Raw genomic sequence first — 18,020 nt, forward strand, 5'->3', positions numbered from 1 at the left:
AATAGTGAGAACTTTGAAGAGTTGCAGCTAGAGATGAGTGACTGTGCTGGTTCAGCACTTGTGTTGCTGGGGTCGCTACATTCTCAGTTGGCGTTCACCCGACGCACGTTCATAGCAGAGTCATCCCAGAAGAAGTTTAGAGACCTTTTCAAGGCAGCATCTGAAGACCCAAAGTTCCTGTTCCCGCCTGACATGGGGTCAAAGGCTAAGGACTTGTCGTCAGAGACGAAAGTGCTGGTTGGCATGCTCAGCCAGGACGACCAGGGGAAGTCTTCAGTGCCGAGGCGTGGTGCTCGTCGCGGCGGCGGCAGAGCAACTGGCGGAGGGTTCAGCTACAGCTACAGAAACTCCCGCTACATGCCACGGGCCAATTATGGCCAGTACAGTTACAGGGGTTCACAAACCCGACAGTTCTACAACCGCAACCAGTCCTTTCAGTCTAAGTCGGGGGACGGGAAGCAGAAGCAGTCCAAGTAACAGACACAGCTTCAGAGGGAGAAGCACGCCGGCGTTTGACCGAATTTCAACATGTACCCAACACTACTCAGCTACTTCACGGAGGCAGGCTAGCCCACTTCATGCAGGAGTGGAGGCAGTTGACTTCCGATCCTTGGGTTCTTCAGTGCGTCAGGGGGTACAGGTTGGAATTTGCGAGAACGCCTCCGGTGCAACGACATCTGCCATCTTGTCGAGCAAGAAGTCCAGCTCAGATAGAAGTTCTGAGCGGAGAGGTAGAGACTCTACTTGCCAAAGGGGCAATAAAGGAAGTTTAGTATCAACACAATCAGTTTGTTTCAACTTTGTTTACAGTGCCAAAAAAGACAGGAGGTCTTCGTCCTGTTATCAACCTGAAACCATTAAACAAGTTCTTTAATGTTCAGAAATTCAAGATGGAAGCTCTGGGAGTTATCAAGATCCTGGTTCGACCAGGAGATTTTATGGCAAAGTTGGATCTCAAGGACGCATAATTTACCATCCCGGTAGATGCGGACAGTCGCCGGTTCCTCACCTTTCAGTGGCAGGGCCGGTTTTTACCAGTTCCAGTGCCTGCCCTTCGGCGTGGCGACCGCCCCGAGGGTCTTCACGAAAGTGTTGAAAGTTCCTGTGGCTATCCTGCGAAGACGGGGGTTTCGTCTAGTGGTGTACTTGGACGACATCTTGGTGATCGGCCGCTCCAGAGAAGCATGCCGAGAAGCTCTTTGGGCAGCCATAGAGCTCCTGTCAAGGCTGGGATTCGTTCCCAACCTCGAGAAGTCTGTTCTAGAGCCATCACAACGCATAACCTTCCTCGGTTCCGGCATCGACACGACACAGATGGTTACTTTTCTCCCCGAGAGCAAAGTTCTAGAGCTGCAGCAGTTAGCACACGACGTACTGACCGCAGACAGAGGGATGTCGGCAAGAGAGTTAGCAAGCGTGATTGGCAGGCTACAAGCCACAACCACGTCTGTATGGCTGGCGCCGCTGCACTTCAGAAGTTTGCAGCGTCTGCTCATCACAGTTCTGCGTGTGACAAGAGGTCACTGGGAACAGCTCGTACCACTGACAGAATCAGCAAGAGCAGACTTAAGATGGTGGACAGATCACCTACCCAGACACAACAGTCGTCCAATCCTCTCACCTGCAGCAGACATTGTGGTGGAGACGGATGCCTCTACCGCCGGCTGGGGTGGGTACAGCAACGGCGTACATACAGGAGGCCGGTGGTCTGTCCAGGAAGAACAGGCAGACATAAACATCCTAGAACTGCGTGCAGCGTCACTAACGGTTCGAGCGTTCTGCAGGGAGCTAGTCAGCAAGCACGTGAAGGTCCTCACAGTCACAGACAATGTGACGGTAGTCGCGTATCTGAATCGTCTCGGAGGGACGAGATTTCAGAGATTGCTGGACATAGCTCTCGATCTATGGGAGTGGTGCGTGAACAGAGACTTGTATATCACAGCAGAACATGTACCAGGAAAGGAGAATGTCCGAGCGGATTACAATTCCCGGCATCTTTCTCCGGCCACGGAATGGACCCTGGATCGTCACACGTTCCGGGGTTTGCAAGCGACATTTCCACGACTCATGAAGGGGGTGGATCTGTTCGCAAGCGACATTTCCACGACTCATGAAGGGGGTGGATCTGTTCGCGTCCCGAACAAACTACCAGCTACCTCAGTATGTGTCCTGGCATCCAGAGCCAGAGGCAATCGGGACAGATGCGTTCACAATGAACTGGAACAGGTGGGATCTGCCATACGCTTTTCCCCCGTTCATGCTAGTCGCACCAACTCTAAGGAAAGCGCGAGAAGACAGAGCTCACCTGCTTCTCGTAGCTCCGATCTGGGACACAGCAGTCTGGTACCCAGTCCTGCTGGAGATGCTGGTAGAAGAACCAGTGTTACTACCTCGCCACAACAGTCTCCTGACACAGCCAGAGTCAGGGATGCCTCACCCAGAGGGCACAAAAATGCAACTAGCCGCTTGGCATGTCTGCGGAGTCAGCACGACATGTATGACATTTCGCCAGAGGTTAGCAAAATCCTCTTGGCGTCATGGAGAGCAGGAACACAGAAGCTGTATGCTTCGGCCTGGGACAAGTGGAGTGGCTGGTGTGATCAACGGCACATCCATCCCGTTTCTGCACCTCTGAATAAGGTGCTAGACTTTCTGTTATCCTTGTACGACAAGGGTTTCCAGTACAGAACTATCAATGTGTACAGATCAGCTATATCTACCACACATCTTCCCGTGGAAGGGCAGCCTCTAGGATCACATCCGTTGGTGAGGCGGTTCATGAAAGGTGTGTTTGAACTACGTCCAGCACTACCCAAGTATAGCTTTACCTGGAGCGTCGGTAAAGTTTTAAAGTTGCTAAGGAGTTGGTCTCCAGCAAGTTCTTTATCACTTCGTTTGTTAACCTTAAAACTTATTATGTTGTTTGCTCTTACTTCTGCGGGAAGAGAGCAGTCTCTTTCGTTGCTGGATCTGAGATTCAAGAAAAGAATCTCCGACGGAGTTTGTTTTACTGTTAACAGTCTCTCCAAGACTTCACGGCCGGGCAAAGTCACACACGACTTTGTGATTCCAAGCTTCCCGCAGGACAGAAGAATTTGCCCGGTAACATACCTGAAAGCCTATGTATCAAGAACTAGAAGTTTTCGTTTGTGCGACAGTTTTCTGTTTAGAGCTCTTGTGGAGCCACACCAGGCGGTATCTACGTCTACCATCGCTAGATGGCTAAAACTGTGTTACAAGAGGCCGGGATCGACACCTCAAGGTTCACCGGACACTCAACTAGAGGGGCGTCTGTTTCTGCTGCGGCACGACAAGGCGTATCAACCAAGGACATTCTAGCAGCAGCTAATTGGTCTACAGCTTCTACTTTTAAGACCGGTGGGGTCAGCTTCATTCGGAAGAAACGTCCTGGCCTCAGCAGCTACAAATCTCACCTGAAGTATTCTGTCTGCCTGACATAAGAGGGAATGCGGTAGACAAATACAAATTGTCCAAACCTAGTGATGGACAGGTGTAGTTGTCTCCGCATCCCTCGTTGTCAGGCAGACACCCTCCCTGACTGGTGCAGTTCTCCACGAGTTCCGGCATGACCCATCCCGAGAGGGCTTCGGCCAGGTGGAGCTGAAAAACTTTAGACTGGTGCGCATGCGCAGGGAGGGTGACCCTTCAACTTTGGGCGATACCAACTAGAGTCTACACGGGGGTGGACAGGCTCAATCACCTGAAGTATTCTGTCTGCCTGACAACGAGGGATGCGGAGACAACTACACCTGTCCATCACTAGGTTTGGACAATTTGTATTTGTTAGTAATCAGCTTCTGTGGCCGTTTGTCTCCATCTTGTAATGTCGACGTTCCACCCTTACTTTGACAGCATGTTTCCAAGCTGAGTGATCAAGCGCTGTTTCTTTCACGAGCTTATGTTGAAACTTACTGAGTGCAAATAAAAAAACATAATTAAGCTACAAATCTACAATCTACAAATTAGCTAGCTGCTCGACCTACATTTATATTCATCTTCAAGGCACATATACATATGAACCATTGACTCCTACTGTATACATCCTCTCCCCCTCCCACAGTACCAAACAGGAGAAGGGTCAGTTCCAAGAGCAGGTCAGGGAGCTGCGGTCAACCGTGTCTGACCAGGAGGCCTCTGTCACCACCAGCAGGGCCAGGGAACAGGAGCTACTCGTCTTCACCGAGAAACTCACCGCTAAAAACACCCAGCTCACCACAGAGAACAACACACTACAGGCTAAGGTAGGGAGTACATAGGGTTTACATTTAATCATCTGTTTTGATAGTTACGATTGCTTAGAGTTTTTGTTCCAACACAAGATAGTTGTTCTCACCTGTTCAACCAGTCACTCTGGTGTAGTTGACAGATGGTGAAAAGTTCAGATTGGTCATTTGATTTGATTAAAGGTCTAACATAAATATTAGCCAGTAATTTTCTTGGCGAGAATAGGCACTGTCAGGAATTTCTTTGAGTTATTACAAAAAAATGTAAATTTCCAAGTGTCTCATGTTCTTACTTCTCTCTTTGCTCTAATCTGTTATCTTGGCTATACCAAGCTTAATAGAGAGGTAGGAACTTTTATATCATATACTTGTCCTTTCTTCCTTCCTTCTTTCTCTCTGTCCTTCTAGCTCTACTGTATGTTTTGGTTTTAACATCCCATAATTGTTGTTGTTGCTGATGATGATGTTATCTTTCCTATTGCAGGTTGACAACCTAACAATGGAGTTGAGGGGTCTGAGACAGACACTTGAAGAATTGAAGACTGAAAAAGAAAAATTGGTAAGTTCTTGTCATTAATTTCAGGTACTGTAGTATTCTGGGTTTGTGTGTCTGTTTGTCTGGACAGAGAAGGTTGACAACACTTTGGTGGTAATAATGATCACTAGTAGGGTAAGACTGGAGTGCTTAAAAGAAACATTGTGTACAACAATTTTTCACAGAGCAAGGAGTTGGCTGAAGAGCAAGATTTACGCTCCAGAGAAGCAGAACTCCTAACACAACGACTGTCCGAGAAATCAAGAGCCGGTAAGTTCTGCAGTCATTATAACTGAACCTCCCATAGCTTAATGTATTTTGAGTTTTTGGAGTTAACTCATTGGTTGAGAAAAACCTGTGAAAGATGGCAAATTGGGGAAAATCTACAATCCTACAGGCTTTCAAATTAAACGTTCACCGCGATCTCTTGACATAGCCATGTTTCTCATTAAAAAAAAAGAGGAGTTTTGTCCGTCATGAGACGGACAAAATGTCGGAAGACGGACGCTAACTAGAACACTGATTTATACTATTTGTTTGTAGAAATGTAATGTTAACATGTATCTCTACAGTTGAACAGCTGACTATCCAGATTGAAGACCAGAAAGACGAGATCAAGACTCTGAAGAGGAAACACCAGCAGGGGGTCAAGGTGGGTCAAGGGTTAGGTCATGTCAAGCTGCAGGTCGTAGGTCATACTAAGATGTACATACAACACCTAACATGATACATCCCTCAAAATCCTCCAATGTTTTATGTTGCTGGATATATTTCTGCATAGCTGTTGTATTTACTGAAATTCAACACAATACAATGTATAAAGTTGAACACAGCATAGGTGTGTATAAACTTGTGGTTGTAAAGGGAACACTTGAGTTTTAATTTTTACAAATTGTCTTTCAGGATCTGACAAGACAGCTGCAACAGGCAAAGAAGTAAGTATTTGTATCTCTAAACTGGTATTCAGTATAATTATTAATCTACTTGTACATGTATGTATCACAAAGAACTTGTGGTTTCCAATTCAAAACAATGCCATTTCTCCCTCTTGTGTCAGTAATGTATCAGCAGTTTCACATATGGTTCTTTCCTACTTCAAACATCAACACTAAATGAAGCATTACTGTCTGATTACAGAAAACTGGAGGCTATAGAAGCCAGCCAGAACGAGGGAAAAGAGCTGAGCTCCAGCTCCAGGGCCAGTTCTTGCACCTCATTGGACAAGGTGTCAGCCAATGGCATGCCAGTATCTGGCAGCCCCCCTGTTCAAAATGCTGCAGCTCATGCCAGTAGTGAGGAGGACAATGTGCCAGCTGTCAGTTACAAAGGACCAGCTGTGAGTATTCAGATGTAATGATATATGCAGGATATATGCATGATGCACAAATGACTCATAGACTGGTTGGTGTACCAACTACTAAGTACCTATACCAGCTCAAAATAGAACAGGAAGCAGGCATGCCTTCAAGTACAATGTACCAGAGATATCAACAAAGTTTTTCTAGAACTATCGTAGAGTGGAACTCACTGACACGAAGTACAGTTAGGGCACTATATAGCTTTAAAGAATGCTTAGAGTCTTATGTTCAAAGGTTAGGTGTAAAAAGCCATTACCTGATGTAGGTGTAATATATTCAGCTACTGCAGTAACTATAGAATCCTGTCTATGATGGGAAATGTTACCCTGGGACCACCAAAAATGGCCACATTGGCCAGGTGGTCATTATGTAGAGGTGGTCACTAGTTCTGATTTGACTGTACATTCTTCCACCCCCTCCCCCCATCCAGGCGACCGAGCAGGAAGACCCGTACCCAAACATCGACAAGTCAGTGCTGGTGGAGAGGATCCTGAAGTTACAGAAGGCTCACGCTCGCAAGAACGAGAAACTGGAGTTCATGGACGACCACATCACACAGATGGTCGACGAAGTCAAGAAAAAGACCAAGTAAGCGGGATTGTTGTTGTTGTTACCTTTTCCTTTTGCTACAGTTTGTGATATTATTGGCCTTTAAATCACAACATTGTTTAATCAGTTACTGAGAAACATGAACAATGGCAAGAAATATTCAAGGATTCAATGTGCATTCAATGTATGTTATATCCACATGGTACACATACACTTACATATACGACAAGAAAAGAAAAAAAAGACACACACATACACACATACACATGCACGCATTTGACACACATTACACTCACACTAACATGCAATACAGATACATATACTTACACATACACACACGGCTAAACAAACATACACACATACAGTAACACACAAACACACACTATAACCCTTACTTCTGAGTCCCTGACCCTGACCTTGTTCCCTCAGAATTATCCAGATGTATGTGATGAGGGAGGAGGCTGGCACTCTTTCCACTGAGTTCATGGACGACAATAAGGTAAGACTTCAACCCTGGAAAATTTCCATACAAAAAAAGTCATACATTTTTTTATTTCTTTTAGTTTTAAGGCTGTTTTACCAAGAACTTGCCTATCTAGTTATATGTTCTGTATAGTCTCCATACATCTCCATGTATATCCAGGAAGGAAGATTTGCTATTTGCTATCTTAAACATGGTTCAGGATAAAGCATGGTTGTGGATACAACATAAGCTCATCAGGCACATTTTGTTAACCTTAAAGTGTATTCAAGAATCATTTCTATTGCTTGCCAAACACACATTATGTGTGACATAAAGTACAAATGTATCAGAGATGTCTGCATGTGCCTGTCTACAGCTATTATGATTGGCCTTAACACTTTGGTGTTAAGACATGAAACATGTCGAGATATGTATTATAGTGTACAATGTACTTTTCATAGCACAAAGTTACAAATATGAAATGACATATATTGTACTCACAGTTTGCTTTTCTTTGCTTTTTGATTTTCTTTCTCTCCCTGGCTATTTCCTATGTTGGCAGCATCTTGCGAAGAAGAAAATGTCTCTCTTCTCTTTTTTTTTCATTTTTCTGGTGCCATAATTATTCACACACCACATGTTAGTAGTAATATCTAACGTCTACTAACATAATTCTGCCAGGTCACATATATCTGCTACCCTGGAAAATTTGTCTAAAGAGATCCTCAATGCAACATACCCAAGTAATGCTGAGGTCACATTTCCAAACCGGAGCCCGGCCGGGCTGTTTCCATTAAGAAAAATTAACAACTCATTTCAGTAATATAGACAAATAGTACTCTTTTGCTTTTTCACATTTTTTTTTGTTTGTTGCCTTTTATGTCATACTTTTTGTTCCTGGAAACTGTAAAAAAATCCACTCTAACTTGCATATCTAAACTGTACCAAAGAGGAGGTAGAGATCTCTACCTAGAGATCTCTCAAACACACTGTTTTTCAAAGTGGCAGATGTATGTAACCCATCAGATAAATGTTAATGGAGGTTGGCCATATTGCAGTAGAAGTAAGGAGTGCTTGCCAGAAAATCCATGTAACCTCATGCTCTGTTCTTCCTTTCCCTCCTCTCGCCGCATCAGACCAAATTTTTGGTAAGTTCATCGGAAGCAGATAACGGGTTTGCAAGGTGTTCAGTGTGACTAACGTTTCCTCTGCATGTTCTGGGCTCGAAATACGTTTTTCTGCATACCTGCACTGGCACAGGTAGCATTGGAAATCACCTGCACCAGACAGAATTTACCTGTACCAAGTTATACTAAGACTTAAAAGTAGATTTTTTTGTCATGTTAAAAACTGATAAGAAACCATTTTTAATTACATTAGTTCTTTATTTAGCATTTTGCATTTGGTACTACAGAATACAAAAATCCAACAAATAAATCTGAAAAATATGACACTTGTACCCAATACATGTATGTGCAGATTAGGTGCAGGTAGACATCAGAAATACCTGCACAGCTACAATTTTACCTGCACTAACCTGCATATACATGTATGCAGGTGGTATTTCAAGCCCCTGATGTTGTGACTAACGTTTCATTTGCATGACTTTTGTTGTTTGCGTTGTGTGAAGGGCTAGTCTTATTCCACTAACTGCATGTTCGTTGTGAGTTCTGAGTCACCCTGCTGAGAGATGTGGCCATTTTGGTTAGCTGGCCTTCAGTACTTGTAGACATCCTTCCACCCCCCTCCCCACTTGTGTATATGTGGCATGCCTTTCCACTAGGGGCTGTGACTGCTGAGGGGAAAAGATATTTACCTTCGCCAAGAATTGGAGAAGGTTATGTTTTCCTGGCCGTGTGTGTGTGTGTGTGTGTCTGTCAACAGCATAACTCGAGAAAGCTTAGATGGATTATCTTGATATTTGGTAGATGGGTAGGTCTTGATGAGAGCTCGAACTGATTAGATTTTGGGCCCCCTGGCGGCTTGTCATGGTACTGCAGCTGAACTTCCGGTTTTGATATCTCATGATCCAGACATGCTAGGGTGACGAAATTTAGATGGTAGGTAGCTCTTGTGCTGGGCAAGAAGTGATGTGAGTTTGGGCCCCCTAGTTGCTTGCTCTAGAACTGCAGGGGGGTTTAAAGGACAAATGTTTAAAGGAGGATAACTCAAGAACCGATTGATGGATCATCATGATTTTTGGTATGTAGGTAGCTTGAGTAATGCTTGACATAATGATATTACAATTATGCAAATATGGATGTAATTTGCATAATTAATGAGGAAATTCTATTAATCAACTGCATTCCATGATAGGAAGTTCAAGCTTGCGACATATGTTATTAACAACGAGAGAAACACAGGCAGATATCGATTATGCAAATGAAGACTTAATTTGCATAATTAATGAGAAAATGTTATAATTGCATAGTGGTAACTGCCTGGAATTTTATACTTGGGGTGTTTGAAGTTTAGTGAAGGTAAACATAATTTAACATAACTGATTCAAATAAGGACCTCATTTGCATAATATATGAGGAAATGCTATAATGGCATTCTTTGTTAAAATAAGACTGTTGGTGGAGATCATGATCAACAGATATAATTCATGCAATTGCATCCTATTTGCATAATCAGGGGGATTAATACATTGTATATAAGTTCTCATTCATAAAAGCTAACATCATTTGGCGAAGGTATGAGATCGTGGAACTCTAGTTTTAGAAATCGTTTAATGAATATAAAGATATACATGAAGAACACAGTTTTTCACATTCATGTTGTCTTTTGAACCATACTTTAAGATCATGCATCATGTTTCAATTATAAAATCAAGGGTCACAAAAAATGCAATTGTAATAAACAATTTATCAAACACCAAGACTTTTGAGGCAAAAGTCTAAGAAAAGAACTTTTGAGGCAAAAGAACTAAGAAGATAGCAAGTTAACCTACTTGTACATTTTGTATGTCTTCTCACCTCAGGCCCGCATGGCCAGGAAAGGCGGCATCATGGCGTCACTCTACTCTGGATCACCGCATGACAGCGAGATGACCTTTGACCTGTCGCTGGAGATAAACCGCAAGCTGCAAGCCGTGCTGGAAGACACCCTGCTGAAAAATATCACCCTCAAGGTATGGACTAGGTTGTTGTTATGTTTAGGCCACACCAAGTAAATTTTATGGATGACGTCCTTTGGAGACCCTAAATCTAATGCGAGAGGGCGAAAAAAAAAAACAAGTAGGACTCTATAAAACAAGATGCCTAGATTAGATATATACTAAGAGACGACAAATGTTAGGACACAACTTGAATGAGGTGACACAGTGTAACAAGCAAGAAGTCTTTTATTCATGGTCAAAACAGCAATAAATCAGGTGGAACAGTAGACAGTGAAAACAGGATGGTAATAGACACTTTCTTCGCATTACGGATTTCACGTCAATCTGGCGACTTGCGGCACTGTCGTGACTCTTTGGTCATAGTTACAGGAGGCAAAATTTCATGTTTTTTCCTAGAAACATGCCAAAATCAATGCGCGCGTGGACGTCATCCATAAAATTCACTTGGTGTGGCCTTACCTTCATAGAAGGAGAATATCATGAACGTTCATCTGTGTTGGTAGTTACATGTTTAGAGTTAAAACTTTTGGTCCAACACAAAAAAGTTCTCTCACCTAGAGCTTTCGACCAGTCACTCTGGTCTTCCTCAGTAGACTGACCCAGTAAAGGTTGTCACGTGTGTCCTTTGAAGGAAAACATGTTGTTTTTGCTCAGTTTCTTCTTCTCCAAATACGTAAGGTCAAAGACCTGGACCAGACAGCTGTCACCATGGTAACTGGTGCTGTAGCAGACACCCTGTGGTGTTGGGTTACATTTTGTAGCAAGTTGGAAGGGCTGGTCACCATATATGTATGAGTGTGTTTAACCTGCATTAACCTGCATAAAAAAGAAAGAAAAGTAACCTTCATATACAAGAGGTATTTCATGCCCTGCTGTGTAGACATTTAACTGACATGTTTTTCTGCCTCATACAGGAGAACTTGGAGACACTTGGAGATGAAATTGCCAGACTAACAAGAGAATTAGCAGCTCTTAAATAGATACAGTAGCAATTTCTATCTAGGCTCTGCCTCAAATTTACTAAAATATTCTCATTAAGTAGTATTTAGATGGGGGAAATGTCTTATACAAGTATATGGGATGGGTGAATCAATGCTGCACATCTTCTTCTAAATGCATTTTGCACAATGTGTGCTTTTGGTACTTTTTGACAACACTTGAAAATTGAAAGGATGATACCTCCATGTAGTGATATATATAAAGATATGTTAGAAACAAAATGCCAAAGTGAAAACATTGTGCAAAGTAGAAAGGGGTATGGCAACTTTGTATTGGACAGCTTAGCATTTGTGCCAAGGAAATTTTTCCTAGTATCACCGACTCTAAGTGAACACGATACACTGGGTTATCGTGTGTTATGTTTAAGTTCTTTATAAAAGTTCCTTGAATTGTCTTGAATTTCAGCACATTTGTGTCCCAACCTTTCATATGCATGAACCCCACAAAAACTAATGTACCAACACACATAGTAGAGAAAACACTGTTAGAGAATTCTTAAACTCCTTTCCACTGAAATACTGTACCACATACCACTGATACCAGCATTCTACAAGTTTTGACAAATATACATGTACAAAGTAAGATGTGTACATGATCTCCTGGTTAGTATGGCTAGTATTAGAAACTGATATGTTCTATGGAAATATGTATTGTGGAGGGTTGGTTCAACCCTCCTTTCACTAGACGGTGATCGCTGAGAAATCAAAGTTGGATTTTTCTGACCCTGGATTTTATAACTGCAATATGATGAACAATTGATGTTTAAGTATGATATAAAGACAAGAAGAAAAAAAGAAACAGGGAGAAAGGTTGTTCTTATAGCAACATGTCAAATGTTTGGTTACTCGGCAGTCACAGCATCTAGTGAACAGGAGGTGTGGATGATATGAGGGGAAGGACAGGGTTGGATTGGGGAGTTTTATTGGCCTGGTGTCCAACCTAACTTCTAGCTCCATTTCACTCCCAAAGCTTCCCTTGCCAATTAGTCTGTCACCTGTTCATAGAGAAACTGTAGACATTTAAACATTCACCTGGAATATATCCAAGAATCCTGATTGTCTCTGAGTCGCATGGTCCCTGTACATGTAACAGCATGGTAACAGGTTCCAACAGCAGTTCACCCCCCACTCACTCATTCACTCACTCCTCTTGCACATAGATGCGTAGTACGTAGAGCCGACCAGATTGACCATCTTGGTCTGTTATATGCCAGCTGTTGGGCTTGCTCTGGGGTGTTGTTGCCCATTAAACTGCTTCCAAGAAATGTTCAATTCCCGACCCTAAGTAGCACAGAACATAAGGATCAATCATGGAAATGGAGGCCAGATTATTCTACAGGGAAGCAATGGGAGGACTGAACTGGAGCTAGAATAGGATGGATGTTAGCCTCCGTAGCAGGCTTATAGAACTGGGGGTTTGGTGGTCTTCAGCTGTTTTCTGATTAGCCCTGTTCTCAAAAAACGGGGGTAATTCAACCAGGCCGGCTATGTTGTCTATATGCAATCAGAAAATAGCACATAAAAGCTCCCAAAGATCGTGGAGACCCTCAAAACCCCCAGTTTTTGGCTTGCTATGGAGGCTAGATGGGTGCCAGGCTTTGGGAGTTAGGGGTAGATTTAAAGTACCCAAACACAGTACATGTTCACCTTTCTGTTGTGCCATTCTGTAGGTACTGAGTCACTATTTTGTTAAGGCGCGATGTACATATATAATACATGTATTATTCACGGAAATGTTGTATAGGTTAATCAGGTCAATGTGGAATGTGATGTGTACATATTTGGGGATCTTGTAAATTATAGCTAAGAAAAAATATGTCAGTGGTAAAACAAAGATGCTACCAGCAAATAAAATGTGGATGAATGTTACATAGTTGTCTCTAGTTTCCTTACTGCATCTAGCTTGCACAAACAGTAAACTTCTGCTGAGTGCTTGTACTTAGCCTGGGTACCATCCTACTTGTATGCCGGGGCTCGCACACTCGCTTCCCTTGCTTCCCTACTTCTTAGGGAAGCGAGTGTGGGAGCCCCGGCATACAAGTAGGATGGTACCCAGGCTAGCTTGCACTGTCTGATGTTAAAGAGATGGGGAGAAGGTGGTACCTCGGCATGGGAGAATTGTTTTGGGTGGCTAAATTGTGGGCTTCTAATTGCCTCTATTTCATGGTGAGTGGGAGGTGATTTTGACAGTTGGTTGATAAGGAGGTCATGCCTGAAGGTAACCTAGAACGCCGCGAGTCTGACACACTTAAGTTTCACAAAGACTCTCTGGCGCCATATCTGAGCATGCAAATCACCTGTTATTTGTGCAAGACGCCATTTTCCTTCTAAGGCCTCTCATATAATAGAGTGACAGAGCGAGTGGATATTTTTGAAAATCACAGGCTCACTTCCAAATATTATGGCTATGTTTACGTCGCCAGGATTTTGGCCAAAGTACACCTGTCTGGTACATCAAATCGCGCCAGTCACGCAATGTTGAAAAGACTTTCGCCCCTGACAATCAGTTTATTTTAGGAAGAAAAGGGGGCTGAAGTCTTACGAAGTCTTAAGTATCACGCTCTGACGCACCTTGTCCCCCCTACTGATTATTAGGTTATTCCGAGCCCATTGTAAGGTGCGCCATGTTGTTACGTTCGTTACCATGGTGACTGACAAGGTTATGCTCCCATTCAAAGCGCGAGTCGCCTCTAAAAGCGCGCTCGTTAGCGGGAACAGTCGCGACTTTTGTGCGATTTTCTTGCTCCACAGATCAAGACCAGGACACGAGTTTACATGTCATGTAAAATATGTCGCCTTAAGTGCTGGAACGAATGCAATTGAAACAGTTATAAGTATGTCAAATAGTCAATATGTAATAAAACTTTCTGCAAAGAAATGTATTATATTTGTGTTCTGGTGATATTTTTGTTCATCACAGTAGAAGAACATTAATCAACCATGGACCGATGACTATGAAATGTGCGTTGCGCAACATGAAAGGTTCAAAATTGTGTGGATCCCCAGCAGGCCCAAATGGTGTTCTTGGGAAAGACGAATTGAAGGTGACCTACATTACAAATACACCCGTTTCCTCACTCGACTCTGAAAATGAGTTCCTAGCTTCGGTTAGGGACATTCTCTCAGATGGGACGTAAATAAATATAGTCAGAAGTCCGGTGTTTGAGGAGGGCCACGCCCCGAGTACGTTAGAAGTTTCCACCACATTTGTTGAAAAGAGCAGGGGTCCTTCCGGCCCGGTGTGCTTGAATCAAACCGCAACACAAGTGTATTACGCCTAAAGGTGGTCTACCGGACGTTGGGAAACGAACAAACAAACAAACATACTCCTAGTTCAGTATTTTCAACTCGTGCAAATAGCATCGTTACGTCACGTATGTTGCTTGTTTTTAAACATAAACACTACGACGTAATTCAACGTAGCAACCATGTATGATGGACACCTTGTCGTCCCCGTGTTTTTGGAGACAGGCTTTTGTTGACATAGTGGGTGAGCTGACGCTTTGGGATCGAGTAACGGCACGGAAAATAAGATTTAACCAAGTAATCGAGCATGGACAATGCGCGAGGTAACCAAGTTTAGCGGCGCTCAGAAGAGACAGCGCGAAAAAAAAATTCAATTAACCAAAAAGGAGAATTTAATAACATCAAACTAGACTCCCGCAAGGAGGTATTTAAGAGTGACTGACACCTGGTATTCTAACTAGTACCATCCTCAAGAACCCAAGGGAACAGACAAGATTCGCCGTCTGGATATACACGCGGTGTCATGAAGCAACTTTTGAGCACGGCTGCACTCTTTCTCTTCCTTGTGATAGAAACAGGTAAGTCGGAGATTACTGTACATAATAGCTGGGAACCGGCGGGGGAAGGAGAGGGAACGGCGGTGAGAAATTCCTGATTGGTGACAAAACGTCACTGCAAAGACTTGATCTTCGGGCTTTTGACAAGACAGGTTTAGGCGCATAGAATCAAGCTAACTGGTAAAGTACAACAAGGATTAAAGGATTGAACTGTTTAGGAAAAAGGTCAAGGTGGCTTTCCTGAGATTTATTAAACATCGTCTATCTTGATTTATCAACGAAGATTACTTGTATTGTGCAGATTGCGTAATTTTTCGTGACTTTTCCCGAAAATCTTTCAAAGGTCCTCGCTGGCAATATATCTCCTCTTTTATTTAGCGTACGTTTTACGTCTATCCACATGAACTCTATATGTTTCAAACGTTGTGACAATGTTGTCATCATTTGAACCCACCACAAATACCTAAAAACTATAAAAACTTTAGGATCCTTCTCGGCATGGAAGGTTTAAACCATACAATTACAATCTGGTCTCAGGTTTGACATCTTAAAATTAATGTGATGGTCACCTGTTCAATGTCTTCCTATGTTTTGTTTTGTCCTTCCACAAATGTGGTAAATCGCGATGAATGAAAATGTTAACATATTCTCCCTATTTTTCTTTCATGCTACTGCTTGCTTGGCACCGAAAATGTGCTGTTCTATGGTTGTCTTGTAACCATCGGATGTCTTCTGATGTGGCCGACTCGGTACAGCCGCACAGGAACACGACTGTAAGTACATCGTCTATGAATGTTATGTACAGGCATGACTTTTACGCGACGTGTAATTCCAAGAATCTCTTTTCTAAAAATATTGTATCATTGTAACAGGCTGTGACACAATCGTGTTTGATCGTAACGACAGAGTGCTCGACTCGGAACCAAGAGGTCCCGGGTTCGATTCCTGACATGCCACTGATCTTGTGCCCTTGGGAAAGGCACTTAACACAACTTTCCTAGTGTCCCGTCCTGTATTCGATCGTCCTCTGTGTTGGTGGTGACATAAAATTAGTTGATACATGTATAACTTGAGTGTGGCGTCACTTTGTCTAGTCATTGAATTTTGGCATATAAAAAAAGAAAACCAGCTAACAAGGATTTACCACAGCTTTCCCTGTATCAAAACAGATTAATTTTTGTACGACACATACAAGACTAACTCAAGAATATGCACTCAGTTTGCGATCGTCCGGCGAGATCGTACTACTTGTGTGGCCCGAGCTTTCTTAATCGAATGCAACTCACTGTGGTTAAGTGTAGCAGCTATACATAGACGTAAAAGTGTAGGCAGCTTATGTTTATACATCGTACACTGATGTTTTGAATCTTGAATCAAGCGCAGGGCTAACACCAGATGTTTTAGAGTAAGGATAAGAACTTAGGAAGTTTCATTCATTTTCGTAGTTATACTTGTGTACTTCAAAGTTTGGAAACATCAAGAATGAGGTTCTTGTTTCTCAGGCGCAATGGAAACAACATATATATATAAGTCAAATGCGCACTACTGAACACCTCTGCATAAGGACCACCTGCCTGGTGGTCAGCTTGTTTTTCCTTTCGAGCCAACAAGCAAAAGAATCCTGTCTATAGACCATAGTATAGTGGCTAACTGTGCACTTTGACCGATTTTTTTTATCAGGTCCCTCTAGCTAGGTGGTTACAGTGGTCGCAGTGACCATCTAAATATTTACCTTGGTGATGCAAGTTACGCCCATGATGTTTGAGATGTTGATGTTTTGTCACTATGGTGACGTGACGTCACACCAAACTATTGTGTCACTAACTAAGGACGAGAAACGGGCATAAACGCTGCCCTAATTTGATCATTTTTTTTTAATTAGGTGCACTGTAGATTAAATTAAAGGGCAAAACATATATATATAGCAACGAAAAACATCCAGATGTCAGGATGCTATGGCATAGGGTTGATTAAACTTACTACATTAAAAGAATGAACAGAAAGTTGACTTTGGACCGATAACTACAAATGTATCGGTCGACAATTCAGCCATTTAGGCTGCCATTGACCTTTTTTAATCTGTGCATGTTTTATGTGAAATAAACCAGTCATCATCATCATCATCATCAAATGTTCTCGTCGCCCGCGCAGGTAACTTCGGTGTGGTGCTGAGTGTGACGGATGGCGGGGTTCAGGAGGGGTCCGTTATCACCCCTCTCTACGGAACCGCCAACTACCCCAGCAGTCTAAGCTGCGAGTGGGTCATCGAGGCTCCGGAAAACCACAAAATATCCCTGGTGTTCCGCGATAGCTTCGGCATCGAGGCTCACTCAACATGTGACTACGATTACCTTGTGGTAAGTGAGAGGCAACGCTCTTCATAATGATGAAACTTTATTGCATGTTCATTCCCCGGGGGGATAAATGCATGGATGTACAAAGTACAATGTACTAGAGAGTACTACAACATTAGTAATAAAGAAAGGCTAACATCAGGTCTAAGGTATACAATGCTAAAAAATAAAATAAAAAAGAAATATATACATAAGTGGCATTGATCTAAGTTCTAATGGCTTCTTCTCTCTTTTTGAAACATTTTGAAATATACTTACATACTTCATTGATGACGTCTATATTATATGTTTTTGAACAAAGATGTCTTCGAGAAAAAAATATTTCCTCACAGATGATTATGACGACGTAATTATTACCGGGTATCGTTTTGGGTTGTTGAGTCGTGAAAACAGTACCTTACGTTGCGTGGTGGGTGGGAGGCGATTTTGACAGTTGATTGACGCCTGAAGATGACCTAGCACGCACCGGGTGGGGCATAGTTTAAGGGTATGGGGAAGTGATGTAATACCTAGCCGGTCTGATTAGATTAGATTACATCATACAAACGGGGTCTGTAAATTGACGTTCTTTTTTTTTTCTTTTTTTCTTTTTTTT

The 18,020-nt window shown here is 42.7% G+C and overlaps 2 protein-coding genes across 4 annotated transcripts in view; both read left to right on the top strand.

Moving 5' to 3' along the window:
• LOC109471435 (coiled-coil domain-containing protein 186-like) overlaps positions 1–11,378 on the top strand; it is a 21,986-nt gene extending 10,608 nt beyond the window's left edge. For 2 of the 3 annotated variants that reach the window (XM_019770742.1, XM_019770743.1), the window contains exons 12-22: positions 4,082–4,262; positions 4,729–4,803; positions 4,965–5,049; positions 5,352–5,431; positions 5,683–5,714; positions 5,917–6,115; positions 6,568–6,725; positions 7,116–7,185; positions 8,286–8,297; positions 10,133–10,282; positions 11,185–11,378. In XM_019770742.1, coding sequence (XP_019626301.1) covers positions 4,082–4,262; positions 4,729–4,803; positions 4,965–5,049; positions 5,352–5,431; positions 5,683–5,714; positions 5,917–6,115; positions 6,568–6,725; positions 7,116–7,185; positions 8,286–8,297; positions 10,133–10,282; positions 11,185–11,250 — 1,108 coding nt within the window. In that variant the 3' untranslated portion in view covers positions 11,251–11,378. The remainder of the gene's footprint in view (positions 1–4,081; positions 4,263–4,728; positions 4,804–4,964; positions 5,050–5,351; positions 5,432–5,682; positions 5,715–5,916; positions 6,116–6,567; positions 6,726–7,115; positions 7,186–8,285; positions 8,298–10,132; positions 10,283–11,184) is intronic. The other variant, XM_019770744.1, reaches the window with a different exon arrangement.
• A 3,595-nt stretch (positions 11,379–14,973) lies between these two features.
• LOC109471399 (bone morphogenetic protein 1-like) overlaps positions 14,974–18,020 on the top strand; it is a 7,978-nt gene continuing 4,931 nt past the window's right edge. Inside the window, exons 1-3 of the mRNA XM_019770686.1 lie at positions 14,974–15,092; positions 15,827–15,844; positions 17,223–17,428. Coding sequence (XP_019626245.1) covers positions 15,038–15,092; positions 15,827–15,844; positions 17,223–17,428 — 279 coding nt within the window. The 5' untranslated portion in view covers positions 14,974–15,037. The remainder of the gene's footprint in view (positions 15,093–15,826; positions 15,845–17,222; positions 17,429–18,020) is intronic.

This window comes from Branchiostoma belcheri, unplaced genomic scaffold (genome assembly GCF_001625305.1).
Source record: "Branchiostoma belcheri isolate BF01 breed outbred unplaced genomic scaffold, Haploidv18h27 scaffold25, whole genome shotgun sequence".
NCBI lineage: Eukaryota > Metazoa > Chordata > Leptocardii > Amphioxiformes > Branchiostomatidae > Branchiostoma > Branchiostoma belcheri.